We start from the raw sequence: 21,337 nt of genomic DNA on the forward strand, positions 1-21,337 counted from the left end.
CATCCATCCCTCTGTCTCCATCCATCCATTCATCCCTCTGTCTCCATCCATCCATCCATCCATTCATCCGTCTGTCTCTATCCATCCATTCATCCGTCTGTCTCTATCCATCCATCCATCCATCCATTATCCGTCCATCCGTCTGTTTCTATTCATCCATCCATCCGTCTGTCTCCATCCATCCATTCATCCGTCTGTCTCCATCCATCCATTCATCCGTCTGTCTCTATCCATCCATCCATCCATCCATTATCCGTCCATCCGTCTGTTTCTATTCATCCATCCATCCGTCTGTCTCCATCCATCCATTCATCCGTCTGTCTCTATCCATCCATCCATTATCCGTCCGTCTGTTTCTATTCATCCATCCATCCGTCTTTCTCTATTCATCCATCCATCCATCCCTCTGTCTCCATCTATCCATCCATCTGTTTCTATCCATCCATCCACCAGTCTGTCTCTACCAGTGATGGGAATAACGGCGTTATAAATAAACGGCGTTTTTTTTTTCAGTAACGATTACCCATCCCTCCATCCTCTATATTTTTGTTTCTGTATTAAATATTCAGTATATTTGACCTGGTTTTCAGATGACACACACTATTAAAATACACCTGTTGAGTCAAGGTTATGTTAACCTGCGGTTCTGCTGAGCTTGTCTTGAGGTTTAGAGGCGTGGTTCTGGTCGATAATGCCAGATAAACCCTGTGAACCTGCTGTTTAGAGTTTGACCTGAAGACAACATCACCAGTGATGACACACACACACACACACACACACACACACACACACACACACACACACACACACACACACACATAATGCTGAGCAGACTCCTCATGGCTTGCATAACGCATATGAAATCACAGAGATCATGTCTTCATGCTCTATAACGCTGCGAGTGAGATATGTGTGATATCTATGCAGTGAATGACCTCTGGGAGATAAAATATGACATTTAGTATTTGTTTGGATTTATTTTCAGGTATTATTATTATAAAACAAATTCTTAAAGACAGTTCAAATGGAAAAGGGAATGAAAGTTCATGCTGATTGTTTTCTTTCAATGAAAATGAATGGGAATGAACACTGGAAAGCTCCAAAATGTACAAAAAAGCTTCACCAAGTTCACCAAAGTATATCGTAAAACTAGTCCATAATCATTTATTATAATCTTCTAAATATATATGATGAGTCTTGACATGTGTCATATTTGCTTTTAAATCAAAGCATTTATAGCAGTGAATAATGACAATTTTAATTCATAAACTTCATTCGGAAACACTTTAGTTTAAGGTGCAATTCTCACTATCAAATAGTTGCTTATTAACATGCATATTACTAGAATATTGGCTGTTTATTAATACTTATAAAGCACATATAAATGTCTTATTCTGCATGACCATATTCTACATCCCTTAATCCTCCATCTATACTACATTCTCCTTAATCCCCACTACATTACTAACTATTAATAAGCAGTAATTAGGAGTTTATTGAGGCAAAAGTCATAGTTAATAGTGAGAATTTGATCCTAATCTAAAGAATTGGCCGTCATTCTAGCAGATATTAATCATAAGAGTATAGTAAGTGTAATATACTATTATGCTTCACAAGTGTTTTTGGCTGATATCTTACTTTAAAAATACTAATGCAAAAATAAATTACAGAAATACCCTATAAGTATTTACTTATAAAAAATACAGCAATTCAAAGACAGTAGCTACATTAAAGGCTGAATATCTCATCCGTGAATTTATGATTCATATTGATGAACAATGAATGAAAAAAAAATGGAAAAAAAAAGATTCTGAAAATGTGCAAAAGTTTTCTATGCTTTTCCATCCAAATGTTGTAATCTAAAAATACTAAAAATATTTAAGTAACACTTCACAATAAAGTTCATAATATTAGTTAACATGAACTAACAATGAAATAATACTTTAAAAGCATTCATTCTTGTACTAATACATTATTAAAATCAAAAGTTATATCTGTTCATATTATTTTAATGGACCTAAGCTAATATGAACTATTGTATTTCTATCACTATTTCTCTTCTTTAGTTAATCTTATTTAATGCATTAATTCATGTTACTAATGAGACCTTATTGTAAAGTGTTACCAATATTCCGACACATTGCACATGTTTAATATGTAGTTTCCGCGGACAGATATATAGGAATAAGGCACAAAAAAACCGAATGCATCATATTCAGAGCCCGATTTGGTCTTCATAAAAGGACAAAAGCAATAAAATGCCCCAGCCGCTTAAAAGTCCCAGATTCTGCAGGGTAAAAACCAGCCATGGTCTTTCACTGTCCACATGAACCATCGAGGGAAGCTGAACGAGAGAAACGAGAGAAGAAGGGTTTTGTGAGCATCTGTGAACACTGAAATAAACACTGAGACTGAAGTAGATGGTCACGCACCATGTCTGCCAGTCCGACATACAGGAAGAGTCCAGCGGTGACCGCCGAGATCCACTCTATAGCCACGGCTTCTGTGGAGAAGGACAGCGCGATGTACAGGCCGATGAAGGAGGTGAGAGAGCTGCCGATGTTCAGCAGAAGAGCTCGCTTTACAGACACACCGCAGTGCAACAGGACCGCGAAATCACCTGAGACCAGAGAGACGGCACACACTCACAAAACATCGGCATTGAGGGGACAACAGTGTGTTACTGGGGCAGAACACTTCAAGGAAAGTGTATATTAGTGTATATTACTACTGTAAGGTTTTAGTGAGCTTTTCTGACAGTGTAGGAAAGAAAAAGTCCATCTGAGATCTCTCTAATGCACTGAAAACGTACAATTTCACAAGTCATTGATAAATCTCACAGATAATTACAAAGAAATGACAAGTAATGCGTTGAATTAAACATGAAAATCTGAATTAGAAAGATTGAAATGGAATTTTCCTGTAAAATGTACTCTGATAATATATATATATATATATATTTTTACTTTTTTTTTTTTTTTTACTTGTTTCCGGCTTCTCGGATAATCCACAAAAACTGAAGAAATTTCGAGCCAAAACAAAGAAATAATAAATAATATTTTGAAAACAAAAATTAAGCCTATTTTAGGATCTTGTATGAAATTCTCATTGATGTCACAGTACAAAAATATGTTGTTTTTTTAAAAAAAAAGTAAAATATAATTTGTTATTTCTTTCTTTTGATTTTGGGGTTAAATGTTTGGAAGCTTGTTTTCACGAGGGAATACAAAAAGAAAGATAATTGTGCCTTTTTATCTGACAATTCTGAAGAGATATACAGTGAACTTGCATTTGCAAGTTATAAAGTCAAGAGTTGTGAGACACAAATTTAACTTAAATCTCCTGAGCAATAAAAACCTCCTCTGGTTAGAATAAAAGAGTAAAATAAAGCATAAAATCAGGTCTGAAAGCAAGACAACCAACAACACTCAAGAAAACTACTAGCGAAATAAATACATTTATATAAAAAAAATAAAAAAAAAGGCATTTTAATCTAAATGAAAGATTAAATCAAGAGCTTCAATCATGCATTAATCAAAAATCATCTGTTAAACTAAGCATAAAAATGTCTGAGAATGAATATTCCACTATAGAGAGGTGTGTACGTTTATTTCTCCGTCAGACAGGAGATTTTTCAATCCCTTCATTCTTTGTTCGTCCTCGTGTGCGTGTGTGCAGAAAGAAGGAGGAAATCATAACCAGGAAGGAGCACTCATGAACTCAGGAGTCAATGCTATCTAATCTGTGTTTCTCTGGGACGTTCCGTGACTCAGAACAGGAACTGTGAAGAGTGCCTTTAGAGAAAGCGCTGCTCACTTGTTTTCTGCAGAGTTTCACAGAACCTGTTGAGTTTATCTCAGAACAAACACTGAAACCAGTCAACAGGCACTCGTCCTTATCATACGCTAACCACACATTATCACCTGTGGTTCTCAACTGGTTTCCCATGGTCATCAAGCAGCGAAACTATTCTTTTTAGGATTTTGACAAAATAATTTGTTTGTGTGTATATATATATATACTGTATATAGCCTGGCCAAAAGAAGGATTTAAACGCTTAAGAGTCTATGATTGGATCATTATTGGAGTGATTATTATTATGTTTCTATCATGTTATATGATTGGTAACAGCTCTTCTAACACTAACTGATGTTAGTGTAGCTTTCCATTTCTTAAACATGTAGGAAACACATCATGGTCATATTCCAGGAGGACAGTGAAGTTTCATCAGACTCAGATTGTGAAAGAATGATTGTGAGGAACATGAAGAATCATTTCCACACATGAGTCCAGATCTTAAATTCACTGAGAGTGTTTGAGATGTTCTGGAGGAGACTTTACAGAGCTGGACTCTTGCTTTGATAATACAAGCTCTTCACCAATAACATCACAACATTTATTTCCATCAAGAGTTGCATTCATTTTTGCTTAAGATCTTCTATGTGATCTAGTGGATTAGAAGAACTGTTGCCAAACATATAACATGATAGACACATAATAATCACTGCAATAATGATCCAATTACAGACTCTTAAACATTTGCCTATTTAAATCCAAATGAAACTGTTGTGTGGTCAGGAAGTGTGTACGTACATGTAATACTATTTCAAAACAGAAAATGAGATGCACACACAAAAAAAAAGCTGTAATGCAACATGTTCATTTTAGTCAAAATGAACTTAAAAAAACACAAGTGGACATTGTCAATACAAGATCTTGACCAAAAATGTATGGAAATGACATCACAACATTTATTTAACATCCCAAAGACTTTCAGAGGACTCAGAGGGGCCAATTCATGTGTGGAAATGATGCTTCTAATCGATCAAAAGTGACAAAAAAACCCATTTATGATGTTATAAGATTCTATTTCAAATAAATGCTGTTCTTTTGAACTTTCTATTCATCAAACGATCCTAAAAAAAAAAGTATTTCCACGAAATCTGAAGCAGCACAACTGTTTTCAACACTGATATTAATCATAAATGTGTATTGAGCATCAAATCATCATATTAGAGTGATTTCTGAAGGATCATGTGACACTGAAGACTGGAGTAATGAAGCTTTGATCACAGGAATAAATTACACTTTACTATATATTCACATAGAAAACAGCCATTTTAAATTCTAATAATATTTGAAAATATGATTGCATTTCTGATCATATAATCCGGCGCTCACCTAGCTCATGCGGCAGCTCATGGCAGAGCACAGCCAGAGACGTGGCCAGACCGGATCTCCACGAGATGGAGAACGCCGCGCCGAGAGCCAGACCGTCCGCAAAGTTATGGATGCCGTCTCCGATGGTGATCATGTAGGGAAGCAAACGCTTCTCTGAAGAAGAAGACAAGACCACTGTAAACATGCAGGCCTGATGGTTATCTGCATTCAACAGCTCATTTTACTCCGTTCCAGAACATGAATATGTCATTAACACACAGGATTATCACCTCTTTTAGAGCCAACAGGCTCCAGGAAGGACTTCTCTTTTTTTTCAGCATCAACCTACAATAATAATAATCAAATATTCATTAATAGCACATCTCGTACAACCTAGAATAGAGACTGCATTAAATTAAATTAAATTAAATTAAATTAAATTAAATTAAATTAAATTAAATTAAATTAAATTAAATTAAATTAAATTAAATTAAATTAAATTAAATTAAATTAAATTAAATTATAAAAAAACAAATACACTACAGGTCAAAAGTTTGGAAAACAAAGTTTTTTTATTTTTTATTAAATGTTTTTGAAAAAAGTCTCTCTTGCTCACCAAGACTGCATTTATTTGATAAAAAATACAGTAAAAACAATAATATTGTGAAATATTATTATAATTTAAAATAGATGTTTTTTATGTGAATACATTGTAAAATGTAATTTATTCCTGTGATCAAAGCTGAATTTTTAGCAGACAGACTTATTTTTTATTTATTTTTGTGTAAAAAAAAAAATCTTAATTATTCCAAACTTTTGAAAGGTAGTGTTGACATAAATAAATAAATAAATAAATAGACAAAACACCCATCAAAATGACAAAAAAAATGTATCTAAAGTTCAGAATGAAAATGTAAAATATAAAAATAACAATATGAATAAAACTATAATAGTGTGATACTAAAATAACCCTTCTTCTGAATTTAGACTATTAGTATTTTTGAATAGTATTAGTTTATTCATTAACAAGGACTCTTTCCCACACTTTTCCATGGTTTTCTCACCAGATCCGCCTGAGAGCTGGAGTGATTGCCCTGTCTCTCTCTCTGGAACATCTGCAGGACTCGGCCGTGGTCGCAGTGATGAACCTCAGACTCCTCCTGTGAACACAGGTCCGGGAATCAACACATAATCGGATCATGTGGGACGGGAACGCTCAGGGGACACGGAACACTCACGTCATCGTGATGGTGGTGATGTTGTGAGCGGGTGATAATGGAGAAGATGCTCTCCATCAGGAAGAAGATATAGATGCCCGCGAGAAGCACCAGGAGTTTGTACATATAGTCGAGGTTGTCCTCTGTGTGATCGTGATCGTGTCCGGCTTCATGAACGTGAAGGCCTAAGAACTGCACAGAGACACAGAGCCATGAAAACACAGCCGGACGATGACATTAACGCCAGTCAGAAGCTCTGATTGTGCTTTGATTTCCCAGCAGGGCTGTAGAGTCATTCCTGTCCGCACTCAATAAGAGAGCGCACTTTCTTCTCAGCAATCCGGTTATTTTCCACTCAGGCCGATGACATGGTATGACAGGGCTGTAGTTATGTTGACACGGATCTAAACGGATGAGGGAACGTGGGCGATGTCAGCGCTCGGGGGAAATAACGGGTTCTGCCCCGTTAACCCGGGAAACGGGATGTTTCTATGAGCTTCAGGCAGAGAGTGATCGCAGAACGCCATGAGATCGTCCATTACAATCCGCCACATTTCCTCCTAAATCTCCTGAAGTTAAATTCAGTTCAGCAATTACTACCATGATGCATACTAGTGTTATTATAGTCGACTAAAACCATTAAAAAAAAGTTTTTATTGATTTATATTATATAAACGTTAACAGAAATAAAGTTTAAAAACCTTTTTTTATTTCATTTTATTTCATAATTTCTCATTTTTGTTTAGTTTAACTTGATGTTCTAAAATAACTCAAACTATTTTAAATGAATAAAAACGATATAGAAAAACTAAACTAATAAAAACAACAAAATTACTATAATTAATATTCATAAAAATTTTTTTTTTTAAACTACTTTACCTTAAATATTATTCATGATTTTTTAATTAGAATATTATGTCTATTATTATTAATAATATACAGTATATAATTATTTTTAATGTGCTTACGTCATTAAAATAAAACAACGCTGTAAAAATTTTTTGCTGCCTTAAATTTTTAAGCACAATCAACTTCGATGTTGAAGTAATTTCAACTTAAATTACATTTAAAATGTTTTTTTGTTTTTTAAGTTGAAAATTGCTTGACTTATTTTGATGAGATGTAAAAACACATGTTGTCATAACTTATTGATCATATCAGTTTTTACAGTTAATGTCACACTGCAAAAACAATCTTTCAAACAGGCCTGATGTTCTTTAAGCAGAAACTTCTTGTTTTCTTTAGATTTTTGGGTGAGATTTGATTGTTTATAAGCCAACATGTTTATTAGCCATGCATATTTCACTATGCGGGCTTCGATTTTTACCATGGTGGTGTATTATGAGTAATAACAGGTGCCAGACCTGCCGTCGAGACCCATTCTGCCCCGTTAAACCGGGAACGGGATGTTTCTCTGAGCTTCAGGCAGAGAGGGATCGCAGAACGTTGAAATAAACATTGAAATAAACATGACATTTTTTAAGTAGAACATAGTATTTTTTTGTATAATCTTTGTTTTATTTACAACTACAATTATTTTAATTTTTTTATATATCTCGTTGCATGAAGAATTCGACATGCCAGCGATATGAAATATGAAATAAACAGTCCTTTGCCCTTTGGGATGTTTTCAGAGTTACAGGTTAACCTGTGTTTGGCAGCGTGCCTCGTGTTTAGGGATGGACTCTACTAATGAGAAGATACAATCATGATAGTGTGTCATGATGACCTGATATTTCAATCTAGGTCAGAATAATAAATGATTTAAAGCAGGGTTGTTATCGTTCACTAAAACTATTCCATTTTTTTAAATTAATTTAAATACAGCTGAAAATAATTAGATAAAAAAATGTTGAATTGGCAACTGACTGAAAACAAGTTCTAAAACTACTCAAACTAAAATAAAAATAAATGAAATCTAAACAAAACTTTTTTTTAACTAATACAAATTGCAAAAGCACATCAAAATATAGTAACTATAGTATATAACTGAAGAAAAAAAATCCAGTTATAAAATAAATAATAATAATTAATAAATAAATGATAAGCAAAATAATAATAAATACAATTACAGTGTTCAAATAATACTAACCTGACACTAATATATGAGCAGATGTTGGCAAATGTGCCGTAGTGGATTTAAATATCAGTGTTATCTCAGATCATGCAAATACAGATTCAGTCTGACTAAACGAGGACCGAAACCGTTTCCGTAACGAACTGAACACGACTGTAAGAGCCTTTCATGTTTCTGAAAGAAGAGCTCATCAACGCTGCATTTACTTGATCAAAAATACAGTGAAAACAGTGAAATAATGTTACATATCTGTGTTCTATGTGAATATATAGTAAAGTGTAATGTATTCCTGTTTTCAAAGCATCATTACTCCAGTCTTCAGTGTCACATGATCCTTCAGAAATCATTCTAATATGATGATTTGATGATCAAGAAACATTTAATATTATTATTAATGTTGAAAACAGTTTCAGATTTTTGTGGAAACTGTGATACATTTTATTTCTCAGGATTCTTTGCTGAATAGAAAGTTCAAAAGAACAGCATTTATAACCTTTTGTAATATTATAATTGTCTTCACTGTCATTTTTGATCAATTTAATGCATCCTTGATGAATAAAAGTGACAAATCAGTAATAAAATATGACGATGTTATCATAAAAGCGTGAACACATTCAAGAGAATAAAACCCAAAGGTTGAGCATTGTGATTTCTCTCTTCAGAGGCCCATTTCTATACTGTGTTCACACTTTTAACGACATTTTCCCAGCATAAAATCCTCATATTTTGCCTATGATCTGCAGAAAGGGCAGAGATGTATAGTCACCGCGGGCAGCAGATGCAGCAGAGCGTCTCCTGTCAGCGAGCCCACCGCCAGACTGATGCAGAACTGGATACAGAGCTCGAACACTCGTGTACAGGCCGAGAACAGCAGCACCACGATCCCAAACATGGCCATCAGACAGATGATGAGGTTCGCCAGCGTGGCGTATCCGTACCCTGTGCACAGAGGAGACATTCAGTGTGTGTGTGTGTGTGTGTGTGTGTGTGTGTGTGTGTGTGTGTGTGTGTGTGTGTGTGTGTGTGTGTGGATCAACACCACAAACGAGAGCTTTGAGCTCCGGCACACCGTTCACACTGCGCTCGGCAGAATCAGGTTTGATACGAGGAAACGCTGCAGGATTTGAAGTCACTTTAGATCACTTCGGTTAATAAATACAATTCATACTTCCAAATAAATCTTTTACAACATAAATAGCAATATTTTTCACTCATTGAGATTAAATGATACTGTATGAGTTCATATTGAGATCTTTGGTTCTTTAATAATTTTATTTATTTATTTTATTTTAACTATTAATTTTATTTTATTAACTATTTTTAGAATAAAAAAATTATAAAAATTTGCATTGTGACATTGTCAATTACAATTAGCCACATTTTCTCCTGAAGTTAAATTCAGTACAACAATTACTACCATGACACATACTAGTGTTATTATAGTTAACTAAAACAAAAATTAAAACCATAAAAAATGCTTCCATTCTTTTAAATTAAATAAAGGTTAACAGAAATAAAGTATAAAAACCTTTTTTTTCTTCTTTTTTTTTCATCCTTTCCCATTTTTGTTCAGTTTAACTTGATGTTCTAAAATGACTAAAAGTATTTTTTTCAATTAATAAAAAACTCTATAGAAAAACTAAAAACGAATAAAAACAACAAAAATCACACAACAAAATTCAAATGAAAATGGAAAATATAAAAATAAAAAATTTATAAAAACTATAATATTATCTCAATGATGCGTACTTGCAAACCTACTTTACCTTAAATATTATTAATTATTATTATTTTTAATTAGAATATTATCTCTATTATTATTAACAATATACAGTAAATTATTATTTTTAAATGTGCTTAATTTCAACTTAAATTACCTTAAAATGCTTAAAAAAAATTTGAAAAAATTTATTTTGATGAGTTAAAGCAACGTCAAAACACATCATAACTTATGAATCATATAAAAAAAAAATTACAGTGGATGTCAGATTGCAAAAAAAAAAAATATATATATATATATATATATATATATTTCAAACAGGCCTGATGTTCTTTAAGAAGTTTTCTTACGATTTTTGGGTGAGATATGATTGTTTATAAGCCATGTATATTTCATTATGTGACCTTCAATTTGCCCATTACGTATTATTCTGAGTATATTTTAAACACCAGAGTAGACTGTATTAGTTGAAGGAGGCTGGTATGTTAACATCTGAATCATGTTGATCACTCACTCTCTGCAGTGCTGAGAGAATCAGGGCTCTCCGGTGTCGGACTGATCTCAGAACAGCCTCCGCTGAGGATCTGCTGGATCAGAGCCGGACTGAGCTCTGTGAACTGATCTCGGGTCAGTGATGAAGAGCTCAGGCCGTAGATCCTCATCAGCTCTTCAGCGCTGAAACAGGTCTGTGTGCGCATCATAATCCACACGGACACATGCAAATGAAAAAATGCATAAAATATTTGTTGCCATTAATATTTCATCTCACACCGCAGCGCTGCTGATGCTCCGATAATCACGCGTGAAACACTCAGATTTACTATTTGCTGAAATATTAATTCCACGGATATCGGATGACAGGTCTTATTTAGACCGCGCGTGAGCTTAAAGAAATGGGAAACATTCATCATGATTAAAAACGAGCTCAGATTACATGTACTGCTTAATTTCACTCTGATTATGAGTGTGGACAGATGAAACATGCAGCGCGCGTCACAACATCCATCATCCTTCATGTTACAGGCCTCCAGATCATTTCTCACGCAGACACATGATTGCTCTCTTCGTCAAGCGCCACGGCTAAATGATTAGATTTCAGAGGCGTGCAGAGATTTCCCATGATGCCCCATAAAAGGGGAACGCCACACTTCTATGTTGCTGTAAGTTTTTGCAAACCACACAATCTGGAATTGGAATTGGAATGATAAAAGTGGAATTGCTATTCAAAGGTTTAAACACGGGTAATGCATTCTGGGAAATAACATATTCGTCCATAAAATCAAAGTTAACTCAGAGTTTTGAGTTAATGTGTCCAAATGTATTACTTTCTTTGTTTAAATTATTGCATGATTGATTACCACAGGGTTTCCTGAACTGGGTTTGGGAGTTAATTAAATGTTAATAATTAATTTAATTGCAAAAAAAGTAAGTAACATAAAAAAATTATATATATAAAAAAAATCAATAACAAAAAAATCTAAATCAAAATGAAAACACTTAAATTTTATCAATTTTATGAATAAATAAATAAATAAATAAATAATGAATTATTATTAATTCAGTTGTTAAATATTTAAAAGAAAATATAAGAAACTTTAACTTCTTGAGACTTCAAGAAAATGTTTTAGGTTTGTAAGTAATTTTTAATGTGAAAAAAGTTAAATTTTACAATTACAATATATATATATATTGTGATTATTCATTTCATGTGATCATTAACCGACACCAGAGAACCGTGAACATGAAAATGTGTTGTTAAAATAGTAATTATTACATATTAAATTATTGGTAACACTTTTCAAAAAGGTTTCATTTAACAATCAAGTTAACGTGAACTAACAATGAACAATTCTTCTAAAACCTGTATTAATCTTAGTTAATGTTTATTTCCAGTTAATGCATTAACTAATGTTAGCAAATGAGAGGTTATTGTGAAGTGTTTCCCAAATCTCCTCTAAGTGTGTGAGGTTCTCTGCAGGTTACCGTGTCCCAGCTGCTGTTGGTCTGATGGCTCTCCGCACGACTCCTTCTCCTGTGATGATGGTGATCTTCATCATGCTCATGCTCATGCTCATGCTCATGCTCATGCTCATGCTCATGCTTCTCTCCGCCCAGCTTTAAAGCCTGTAGAAGCTCTTCAAAATCTGAGAAGAGTAACATTATTTAAAAAATCATGATCAGAAGTGCAACTATGTTAATGGTGCAGAACATTAAAAACCACATCATTGTTTTTTCTTTGGACAAGCGCATCCAGTCTAAACAGCCAATAGCTACTGGCTTACATCACAGCTCTGCAAAAACACATGTGACAAAAACTATACAAAATACGGTTACACTTTATTTTAAGGTGTCATTGTTACAGTGTAATTATATATTTAAGTACTGAGTAATATTAAGCAACTACATGTACTTACTATAGGGTTAGGGTAGGATTAGGGTTTGGTTGAGGGTTAGTTGCATGTAATTATGCATAATTTACTGTTATTACTATGGTAATTACATGTTGCATATGTAACAAGGATACAGTAAAATAAAGTGTTACCCAAAATACTTAATGGGAAGTATAAAGTATGAGTGTTACTGTTAGCACAACCAGACACAACAATTAACCCTGATTTGAACTTAGTCAGTTATCTAAGTAGGTTTGACATATTATTACTGAATTTATTATTATTATTTTTATTTATTTTTTACTAGTAATTTTAGTACTTCAGCTTATACTTATTTTATTTCATTTCAGTTTGTTGCAGGGTTATTATCGTTAACTAAAACAATTAAAAAACATTTATGTTACTTAAAAAAAAAAAATTATAATAATAATTAAAAAATTTAAATAAATTAAAAATTAAAAATAAAACAAATACTGACTAAAATAATATAAATTTTAGTGCTGGGCAACAATTAATCGCATCCAAAATAAAAGTTTGTGTTTACGTAATATTTGTGTGTGTACTGTGTATAATTATTTTTCATATATAAATACATCCATATGCATGTATTTATTTAAGAAATATTTGCATGTATATACTGTATATATATTTATACATCATTTATATTATATATAAATATAAATATTTTATATATAATTTAAAAAAATCTTAAATATATACATGCATATGTGTGTGTATTTATATATATAAAATAATTATACACAGTACACACACAAATATTACGTAAACACAAACTTTTATTTTGGATTTAGAATTTTTGTACTAAAAATAAATAAAAATTTAATAAAAATTCATAAAAACTAAAACTTACTAAAACTTACTAAAACTTTAACTAAAACGAAAAATAAAAATATAAAAATAAATCTAATTCAAAATATAATAGTTGCCAAGGGTTACATTTTTCCATCTACTATTTGTATTTTATTTCAGCTTTATTTCAATAGAGTCTGAGCCGAGTGGTATAGAAAAAGGCTATGGAGAAGTGTCCTGCAGGATTGTCAGCCAGTCAATACCATGAAGCGTGAGGTTTTCCGAGCCGAAGCGGCTGAAGATGTAATCCAGGAAGAACTCCCGGTCCGGAAACTCATGTGCTTTCATGCAGTCTCCTCTCAGAGCGTGATAGAGGACGTTTCCCATCACGGCGTCCAGCTCCACGTGCACGTGATCTCCGTGATGAGAGCTGCTCTCTTCCACGATGTCCTTCAGAGAGACACAGGGCTAGAGGAGAAACACAAGACGCGTGTGTCCGTCAGCGTGGAAGTGTCAGCTTGAATCCTGTCTTTCCAGTCTTGCTGTCATTCTCAGTAACACAAGTCAAGCTGCAATTAGCCTTTGCAATTCATTCCAGATAACCGTGAGCAGTGTCGGGGGAACTCATTACAAGTAACTTGAGTTACGTAATCAGATTGCTTTTAAAAGTAACTGGTAAAATAACGCATTCATTTATCAATTTACAACAAAATATCTAAGTTCCTTTTTCAAATAAGTAACGCTAGTTACTTTTCACATGTATTGACTGACAGCTCTCCTGTCCTCATGTTTAGAGAAATAAAGTGAGGATGTGTAAACATGATGGTTATTTTAGCTCTAGACTAAATGTGAACATGCTGAAAACATTCAGTATTCCTCAAAATGAATAAAAACAGTAAAACGCAATCTCAGAATTTTACGCAAGACTTTTAGAATTAACTATATTAAATTACACAATTATACTTTATGTATTTAATCTCACTTTATTAACCAATGTCTTTGCTGCTGACCTTCAATGATCTAATTCAACCATATTAATAAGCAAAAATTACTTTAGATTAGATTTAGAAATAAGAGTGTTGAACTTTCTTCTCCTATATTGTTCTTTAATCCAGAAAAGCTGAATGGTTTGTTTGAGCGGCGCCCTCTACTGTACAGGAGTAAATATGCATGTCCTTCAGTATGAGGATTATTCATTTCACTTTCGGGGGTAAAAGGGCCTTAATATTTGCCAAAAATAAAACTTTTTTTGATGTTATTAAAAAACAAACAAGCAAGCCCAGCACAGGTGAGAAAAAGTAACGCAAAAGTAATGTAACGCATTACTTTTCATAAAAAGTAACTAAGTAATGCTATTAGTTCCTTTTTTTGGGAGTAACGCAGTATTGTAATGCCTTACTTTTAAAAGTAACTTTCCCCAACACTGACCGTTAGCATGCACTAAACAACATGAAAATGAAATATGATACACACCTCATGTGTGTCGGGCTGATAGTACTTCTCCATATCGTGAAACAGCTTCTCCAATCCCTCATAGTCACTGATGTCTCCGTGAGGAGGATGAGCGGTGGTGGAGGTGTTGTGATCGTGGTTGTGGCCGAGGATGGTTTGGATGAAGCGATCGGTTTCGACGCCCCATTGGCCCTTGTGAACGGCCCTGCAGGTCTCGGCCGGAGCGCTCAGGAACAAACAGCATCCAGGAGCCATGGTGAAGAAATCCTCCATCCGGAGCCCCTGTGAACTGCTGAAGTTCAACAGCTGATGGAGACCCTCCACTGAAAGACACTGAGAGAGAGCATAGAGATAATCACGGATGCATAGAGTTCAATATTGTGCTTATTCAAGAAATCCCAGAAATATGAGCGACAAGGAGAAAAAGTGTCATCTACTACTTCACTGGACCACGACACAAATCGGCCCAATGCCAAATGATTTTGTCTCATTATTGCAGCGGAAACAACTTAAAGGGGTGGTTGATTATGATTTCACTTTTCTAACTTTAGTTAGTGTGTAATGTTGCTGTTTGAGCATAAACAACATCTGCAAAGTTACAACGCTCGAAGTTCAAAGCAAAGGGAGATATTTGCTTTTAAAGAAATTGCTTTTTAAGGACTACAACAAACGGCTGGTAGAGACTACACCACATTCCTCCCGGGTTACTGACATCACCAACCCTAAAATTTACATAACCCCGCCCCCTGAACACGCAAGCAGTGTTGAGATATAATCAGTCAATATAATCACAGACACACAATTCAATATTACACTTTTTCAAGAAATCACGGAAAGTTATGATAATACAGATAAGAGTAGATGTGAGTAATGCATCATTGGAAACTGTAAAGGGTCTATAATAAATACTCACAATAAAAACAAAATATTGTGCTTTTGTAAAATCAAGAAAACGAACAGGATGCTGCTTTATGCCGTATCGGTTTCCTTTACGTGGAGTTTGTGGAGCGCGTCACAAAAATGAACTGAAACTCAGCGTATAGGCCATGAGCAAGCTTCTGCGTGCCGTCTGAACACTCGTTTGGGTCGGTGCGCAGATCGTCTCTTCTTCACGTAAAAGATGACAAATAACAGATGTAATGTCCACCACTTTAGCTCATCAAGATAATTTGACGATTTCAACTTTAAGTTATTTAAGATTCAACAAGATTTTAAAAAAAGAGTTGAAATGACTTGTACAGCCAATTTGATTTTACTTAAAAATGTAAATCACAATTGCGAGTTATTAAAGTCAGGATTGTGAGATATTAATTCTGAGAAATAAGTCAGTGTTTTTTTCCTCAGAATTGGACTTTATATAAGATGAGTTTATATCTTGCAATTCTGACTTTATAACTCGCAATTGTAAAATTGTAATAAAAAAAAAAAAAGGTCAGAATTGTGATATAAAAGTCACAATTGTGTTTTAAATCATTTTATTCCATGGCGGAAACAAGCTTCCATAATGGGATGATGTGAGTCTAGATAAGAAACCATATAATTGTTGTATTTAATGCAACTGTTTTGTATTTAAATCAAGACAATATAAAGGCAAAACCATTGGGTTTTTTCATGCACTGGTCAGTTTTGAGATTTTAGCCTAATCTCTCAGCTAGCAGAAATAAAACATCCAAAATACACATTATTTTATTGCACTTTATGTATTTGCATCTGTAGATTTCAATTTGTATGCATATCTTTAAAGGCCGTTCGTTTTTTTCCCCAATCAGAAATCTCCACACCAGCAGCTTTACGTACACTAAACTTTACAGTTTTATACATATTAATATTCTGAAGGGTTTCAGAGGGCTTTGATCATACAGTATATCATTTATATAACATGTTCTTCCTAAAACAGGCTGTTGACAGTATTTTCAGAGTGATAAAAAGATACAACTTTAAAATGTTGACAAAATCAAACAAGAATTTTGGCCCTGGCTTCATCAATGTTCAGATTTCTGTTCTGGAAATATGTGCAAATAAGTGCATATTTAATTAGACAATGACTCATTTGCATATTTAAACATAACATTTCAGAAATCTTGTAATACAAAACAATTAAATGTACGGTGAACAATCAACTGGGGAAATATATATATATATATATATATATATATATATATATATATATATATATATATATATATATATATATATATATTGCCTTAAACAGATATTTATTTGAGAATTCTGGGAATCCGAGATTAAGTCAGAATTGTATCTATTAATATTAAATAATATTCTGTTTAGTCTTTTTGTGGAAATATGTTGCTGATAACAAAACTCAAACTCTATACTTGGAAAGTTATAATAGAAAAGATAACATTTAACCCACTGAAAAATGTTTCAAAATACTTTTTTCGGACAAACACTAATTATCCAATTACATAAAAATAATCAATCTTCAAAGTAATAAAGTTCAATGTACAAAACTTTCTGCCAAAACATCACAGCTAATACAGTAAAACTGTGGGACACGTTAACTACCCCTGTCATCAAAAAAGAAAGATTTAAGTATCTAACTATTGAGCAGACCAACAATAATTTACTAAAGCTTTACAGTAGTAATTATTATATTAGTCAGCACAGATATCAAATACAGCACAAGTGCTGTATTATTAAAACTTGCAGGCCTATATGATTATTGATTAAATAAAAAAATATCTGATCTCAGTGATGATTTTAGCAAGTTTTCAGTTAGATTATCTTATAAAACCATGGGTTCACTGTTCATAATTTGCACTATTGGTAATATATTTCGTAACGCTGGTCTGTGTTATAGTGCAGACAAATCTATAGGCATATCTCAGTAACTTATAGATTAAAAAGTCAAGAGTCCAGTTCCACAAACGCCTTTTATAGTAATGCTTATGCCTTATGGTGATCAGGATGGTTATGTTGGTTTCAAATACCTAGAATTCTGTAGTTTTGTGAACACAAGTCAATAAAACCAAAATGGGAAACATTAAGACAGTTTTTTTCCAAGCTGGGGTAAGTTGTCACATCTGATTTTGTAATGTTTTTGTTTCATGAATTGTTTTGCATTTCATAATTGTTCACAGTTTTAATTCTACAGCAAAGACAATAAATTAAATCTCTAATCCCATTTAATAATACAGATGTGTCACAGGTCCGCGTTGTGACAACATGCCCCAACAGCGGCCAACGGGTGCTTTTACCCGGTATCTTTTATACACTCGAAAAGTATTTTTTCACACCACAGGATTACATAAAAGAAGATTAAAATGGTGTAAATCTTAAAAAACCTCGAGACCACTAACAACACACGTTCCCTTTAAACATTTAACCTGTTCGACACTGTGAAAGTTTTCTGTCAACTGCACGGATTCTTTATTTCCCTTACACATGATTTATTCTCTCCAAACCTTTCGTAACTTCTATTTTTCTTTTCTTTTATTCAGTAAGATTGTATTTTAGCCCATATAACAGTAATTTACGCGATTCTTCAGTCAGGTGTAGCGCACGAGCCTTCAGCCGCCGCGGGCGCGCGCTGGACCTCGACCTCTCCAAAAGTGCGCAAATATAACCTACCTTTCCACACGACACACCGAAACACTGCACACGGTTCTCCAGCCGCTCAAACACCGAGACAAGAGCATCTTCTGTGAGGAACTCTTCACCTGGAGCCACCAAATCCACAACTTTCGCGTAAATGTCCTTTTTATCGCCTCGCGCGCCGGAAAACACGCCGAGGCTGGCGAAGCAAAGCACTAGAACAACTCTAGTCTCCATAATCTGAGTGTTTTATCCCGTGTTTCGGTATTAAGAGGGGTTTTCTGGTGAAATAAAGGTCCGAGAGACTGCACACAAACACACACAGAGCAGCTTTAGAGATCCTCACACCTGCTCAGGTACAGGCTCTTCTAGCCCTCTGATTGGTCACTTCTCCTCCTGCTCTCAAACACGTCTCATAAAGGAGGGAAGCTTTCGTTCACCTGAACTGAGGGCTTCGGACAGGGGCTTCCCTGTGTAAAGATCGCATTTCAGGACTTTGCAGCACTTGCCCTCAAGGAATAATGCCAAATATGTGATATTTAATACCCAAAATGAGCGAGAAAAGCTGCATTATGTTGAAATGAAGCACACCGGCACATCTCCTCTGAGAACAGGCCTAATGACATGTTCATTGAATTGAGGAACTCTAATACAAATGTACATGTGACAAACAATCCAATGTATTTAATGGTAGTTCAGAAGAAGTTTACATTTAAGACTGGATGTTTTCTTTCTAACACAGCAGTTTATCCTGTGGATGTTCATTCATCAAGACGAGAGTGGGGAACACTTTACAGTAAAGCTCATTAGTTAACATTAATGTATTAACTAACATGAACTAACAATGAGCAATACATTTGTTACAGTATTTATTAATCTTTGTTAATGTTAGTTAATAAAAATCCAGCTGTTCATTGTTAGTTCATGTTAGTTAACATTGCATTAACTAATGTTAACAAGTACAACCTTTGATTTTAATAACGTATAAGTAAATGTTGAAATTAATATTAATTAAGATGAATAAATGGTGAAGAAGTATATTGTTCATTCTTAGTTCATGTTAACTAAGGTAGTTAACTAATGTTAACTAATGAAAATTATTGTAATGTGTTACCCAAGAGTGAACTGTAGTGAATGAAGTAAAATGAAGTCAGATTTTAACCAATAAAAAATTTATTGTTCATCAGGTTGCCATATGTTTTGTGGTCATTAAAACCAATTCATATTGTGAAAACATCATCGTGCATCATGTACTTTTCTGGGCGACAACGCTGCTAATATCCAAAACATGTTTTATAGTTTTTAAGGTTTACATCTACATAGAAATGAAAAATCTGACAGGATAAGCAGCGTTTGAAGCCGTAAAATGCTGATAAACACACACCTGTGACCTCACATTGTATGCTAATGCAACTATTGTTGCTTAGCAATAGTAAACAAGCAACTTTAATACTAAGCAAAATAAGTATTTTTATTATGATCATCAATGCAACTATTTGGTGTCATTTGTCATTTAGCTTTTGCATCATAGGGTTAGCAAGGGCATTCATTAGCATTCTTTTACCATCCCTTAAAAAGAGAAAAATACTGTAATGCACAGACTCACATGTTGCATTAAAAAAAATCCCTTGATGCAACACTGAAAAACAATTAATTAAATTAACTGCATGGTTTTATTCAAGTCATAAATATTATTTAACATTACTTAATCAACAAAACTCTTTTTCATGGGTTAAATATCACTTTGAGATTTAACAATGACAGGTTACCACTTTTTACCATGTACTTGCCTTAATTAAACATAAAAATTAATGGCAAACAATACGTTTATTTTTACATAATGCATACAGCTTCACACATATACATATATATATATAAGCATGAAGTATATGGGGTAAACCTGCCCTAAGAAGAACAAGTAATCCATTCCAAAAGTATAGCCATAGTAAAAAGTGTATGCCTCTTATGTGAACTTTTATTCTGATCTGGGGTCAGACACACCTAATGTAAACCTTCACGAGATCATCATGCAACATTAGTGTCAGATCTACACGAGACATGAGTCTGGAGAACAGGTGAGGACCAGGCCTTCTCCACACAAACACTGAAGATCTGAAGATCTGACAACCGCCAATCAAACAGACTCATGTGGTTTCACTGAATGGAAGGAGGTCAATCTAGGTCAGTTCCTTTATCAGGAATGTCAGAATGTCTCTGACATTCCTGATAAAGACGAGGAAGAGGAGGATGAGCAAGGCTTTGATCTGCAAAAAAACATCATGTTGTTCATGCCTGAGATTGCTCTGTTATAGCTCATGAAATTTAAAGGGATACTCCACTTTAAAATGAAAATTCTGTCATCATATACTCACCCTCATGTTGTTTCAGTCCTTTATGAATTTCTTTCTTCTGCTGAACAGAAAGGAAGATATTTAGAAGAATGTCAGTAACCAGACAGTTTCTGGTACCATTGACTTCCATAGTAGGAAAAAAATATACTATGGAAGTCAAATGAGACCAGAAACTGTCTGGTTACTGACATTCTTCTAAATATCTTCCTTTCTGTATCCCTTTAAGTTCTTAGTTTGAAACATAATGTGTCTCATAAAAAGAAATCAAACTAAAACACAAAGAGCTAGTTTCCCTTTGAATTAAGTTGATTTTTCTGACCCCCACTGACAGATATTTTTTTTCTTGTTTTGATGCATTTCTCAGAAAACAAGAATTTGTGTCTTGATTTAGGAATTATTTTGATATTTGTACTGGAAAACAATGTTTTTTTTTGTTTTGTTTTTGTGGTGTTGGGAGAATGTGGTGTTCATATTGAGATCTCTGATATTGTTCAAATCTCTTGTGAAACTCCAGAAGAGACAAATATGAGATTAACAGGAGAAAAAAAGGTTGCATTTGCTCTCCTTCACATCTCACTGTTGTAGGAGAAACAACTGAGCGATTG

General features: G+C 33.9%; 1 protein-coding gene across 1 annotated transcript; it reads right to left on the reverse strand.

The window, feature by feature from the left end:
* Positions 1–969: 969 nt before the first annotated feature.
* Positions 970–18,877, reverse strand: slc39a4 (solute carrier family 39 member 4). Its single transcript, XM_082185455.1, has 12 exons — positions 18,418–18,877; positions 14,848–15,159; positions 13,638–13,842; positions 12,158–12,318; positions 10,689–10,860; positions 9,221–9,393; positions 6,399–6,569; positions 6,225–6,320; positions 5,451–5,505; positions 5,182–5,334; positions 2,433–2,620; positions 970–2,344 (listed from the first exon to the last, which is right to left on the reverse strand). The coding sequence occupies exons 1-12, from the start codon at positions 18,616–18,618 to the stop codon at positions 2,216–2,218; spliced, it is 2,016 nt and encodes a 671-aa protein (XP_082041581.1). The 5' UTR covers positions 18,619–18,877; the 3' UTR covers positions 970–2,215.
* Positions 18,878–21,337: the final 2,460 nt, after the last annotated feature.

The sequence above is a fragment of the Leuciscus leuciscus genome (assembly GCF_965113295.1).
Source record: "Leuciscus leuciscus genome assembly, chromosome: 12".
Classification (NCBI taxonomy): Eukaryota; Metazoa; Chordata; class Actinopteri; order Cypriniformes; family Leuciscidae; genus Leuciscus; species Leuciscus leuciscus.

Bases quoted from the DNA above. Each gene is read 5' to 3' on its own strand.
- slc39a4 (XM_082185455.1), bottom strand. From the start codon at position 18,618: ATGGAGACTAGAGTTGTTCTAGTGCTTTGCTTCGCCAGCCTCGGCGTG. The intron at 15,160-18,417 runs GTAGGTTATATT...GCTCTCTCTCAG, and splicing joins TCGGTGTGTCGTGTGGAAAG to TGTCTTTCAGTGGAGGGTCT. The intron at 10,861-12,157 runs GTAACCTGCAGA...ATGCGCACACAG, and splicing joins CCAACAGCAGCTGGGACACG to ACCTGTTTCAGCGCTGAAGA.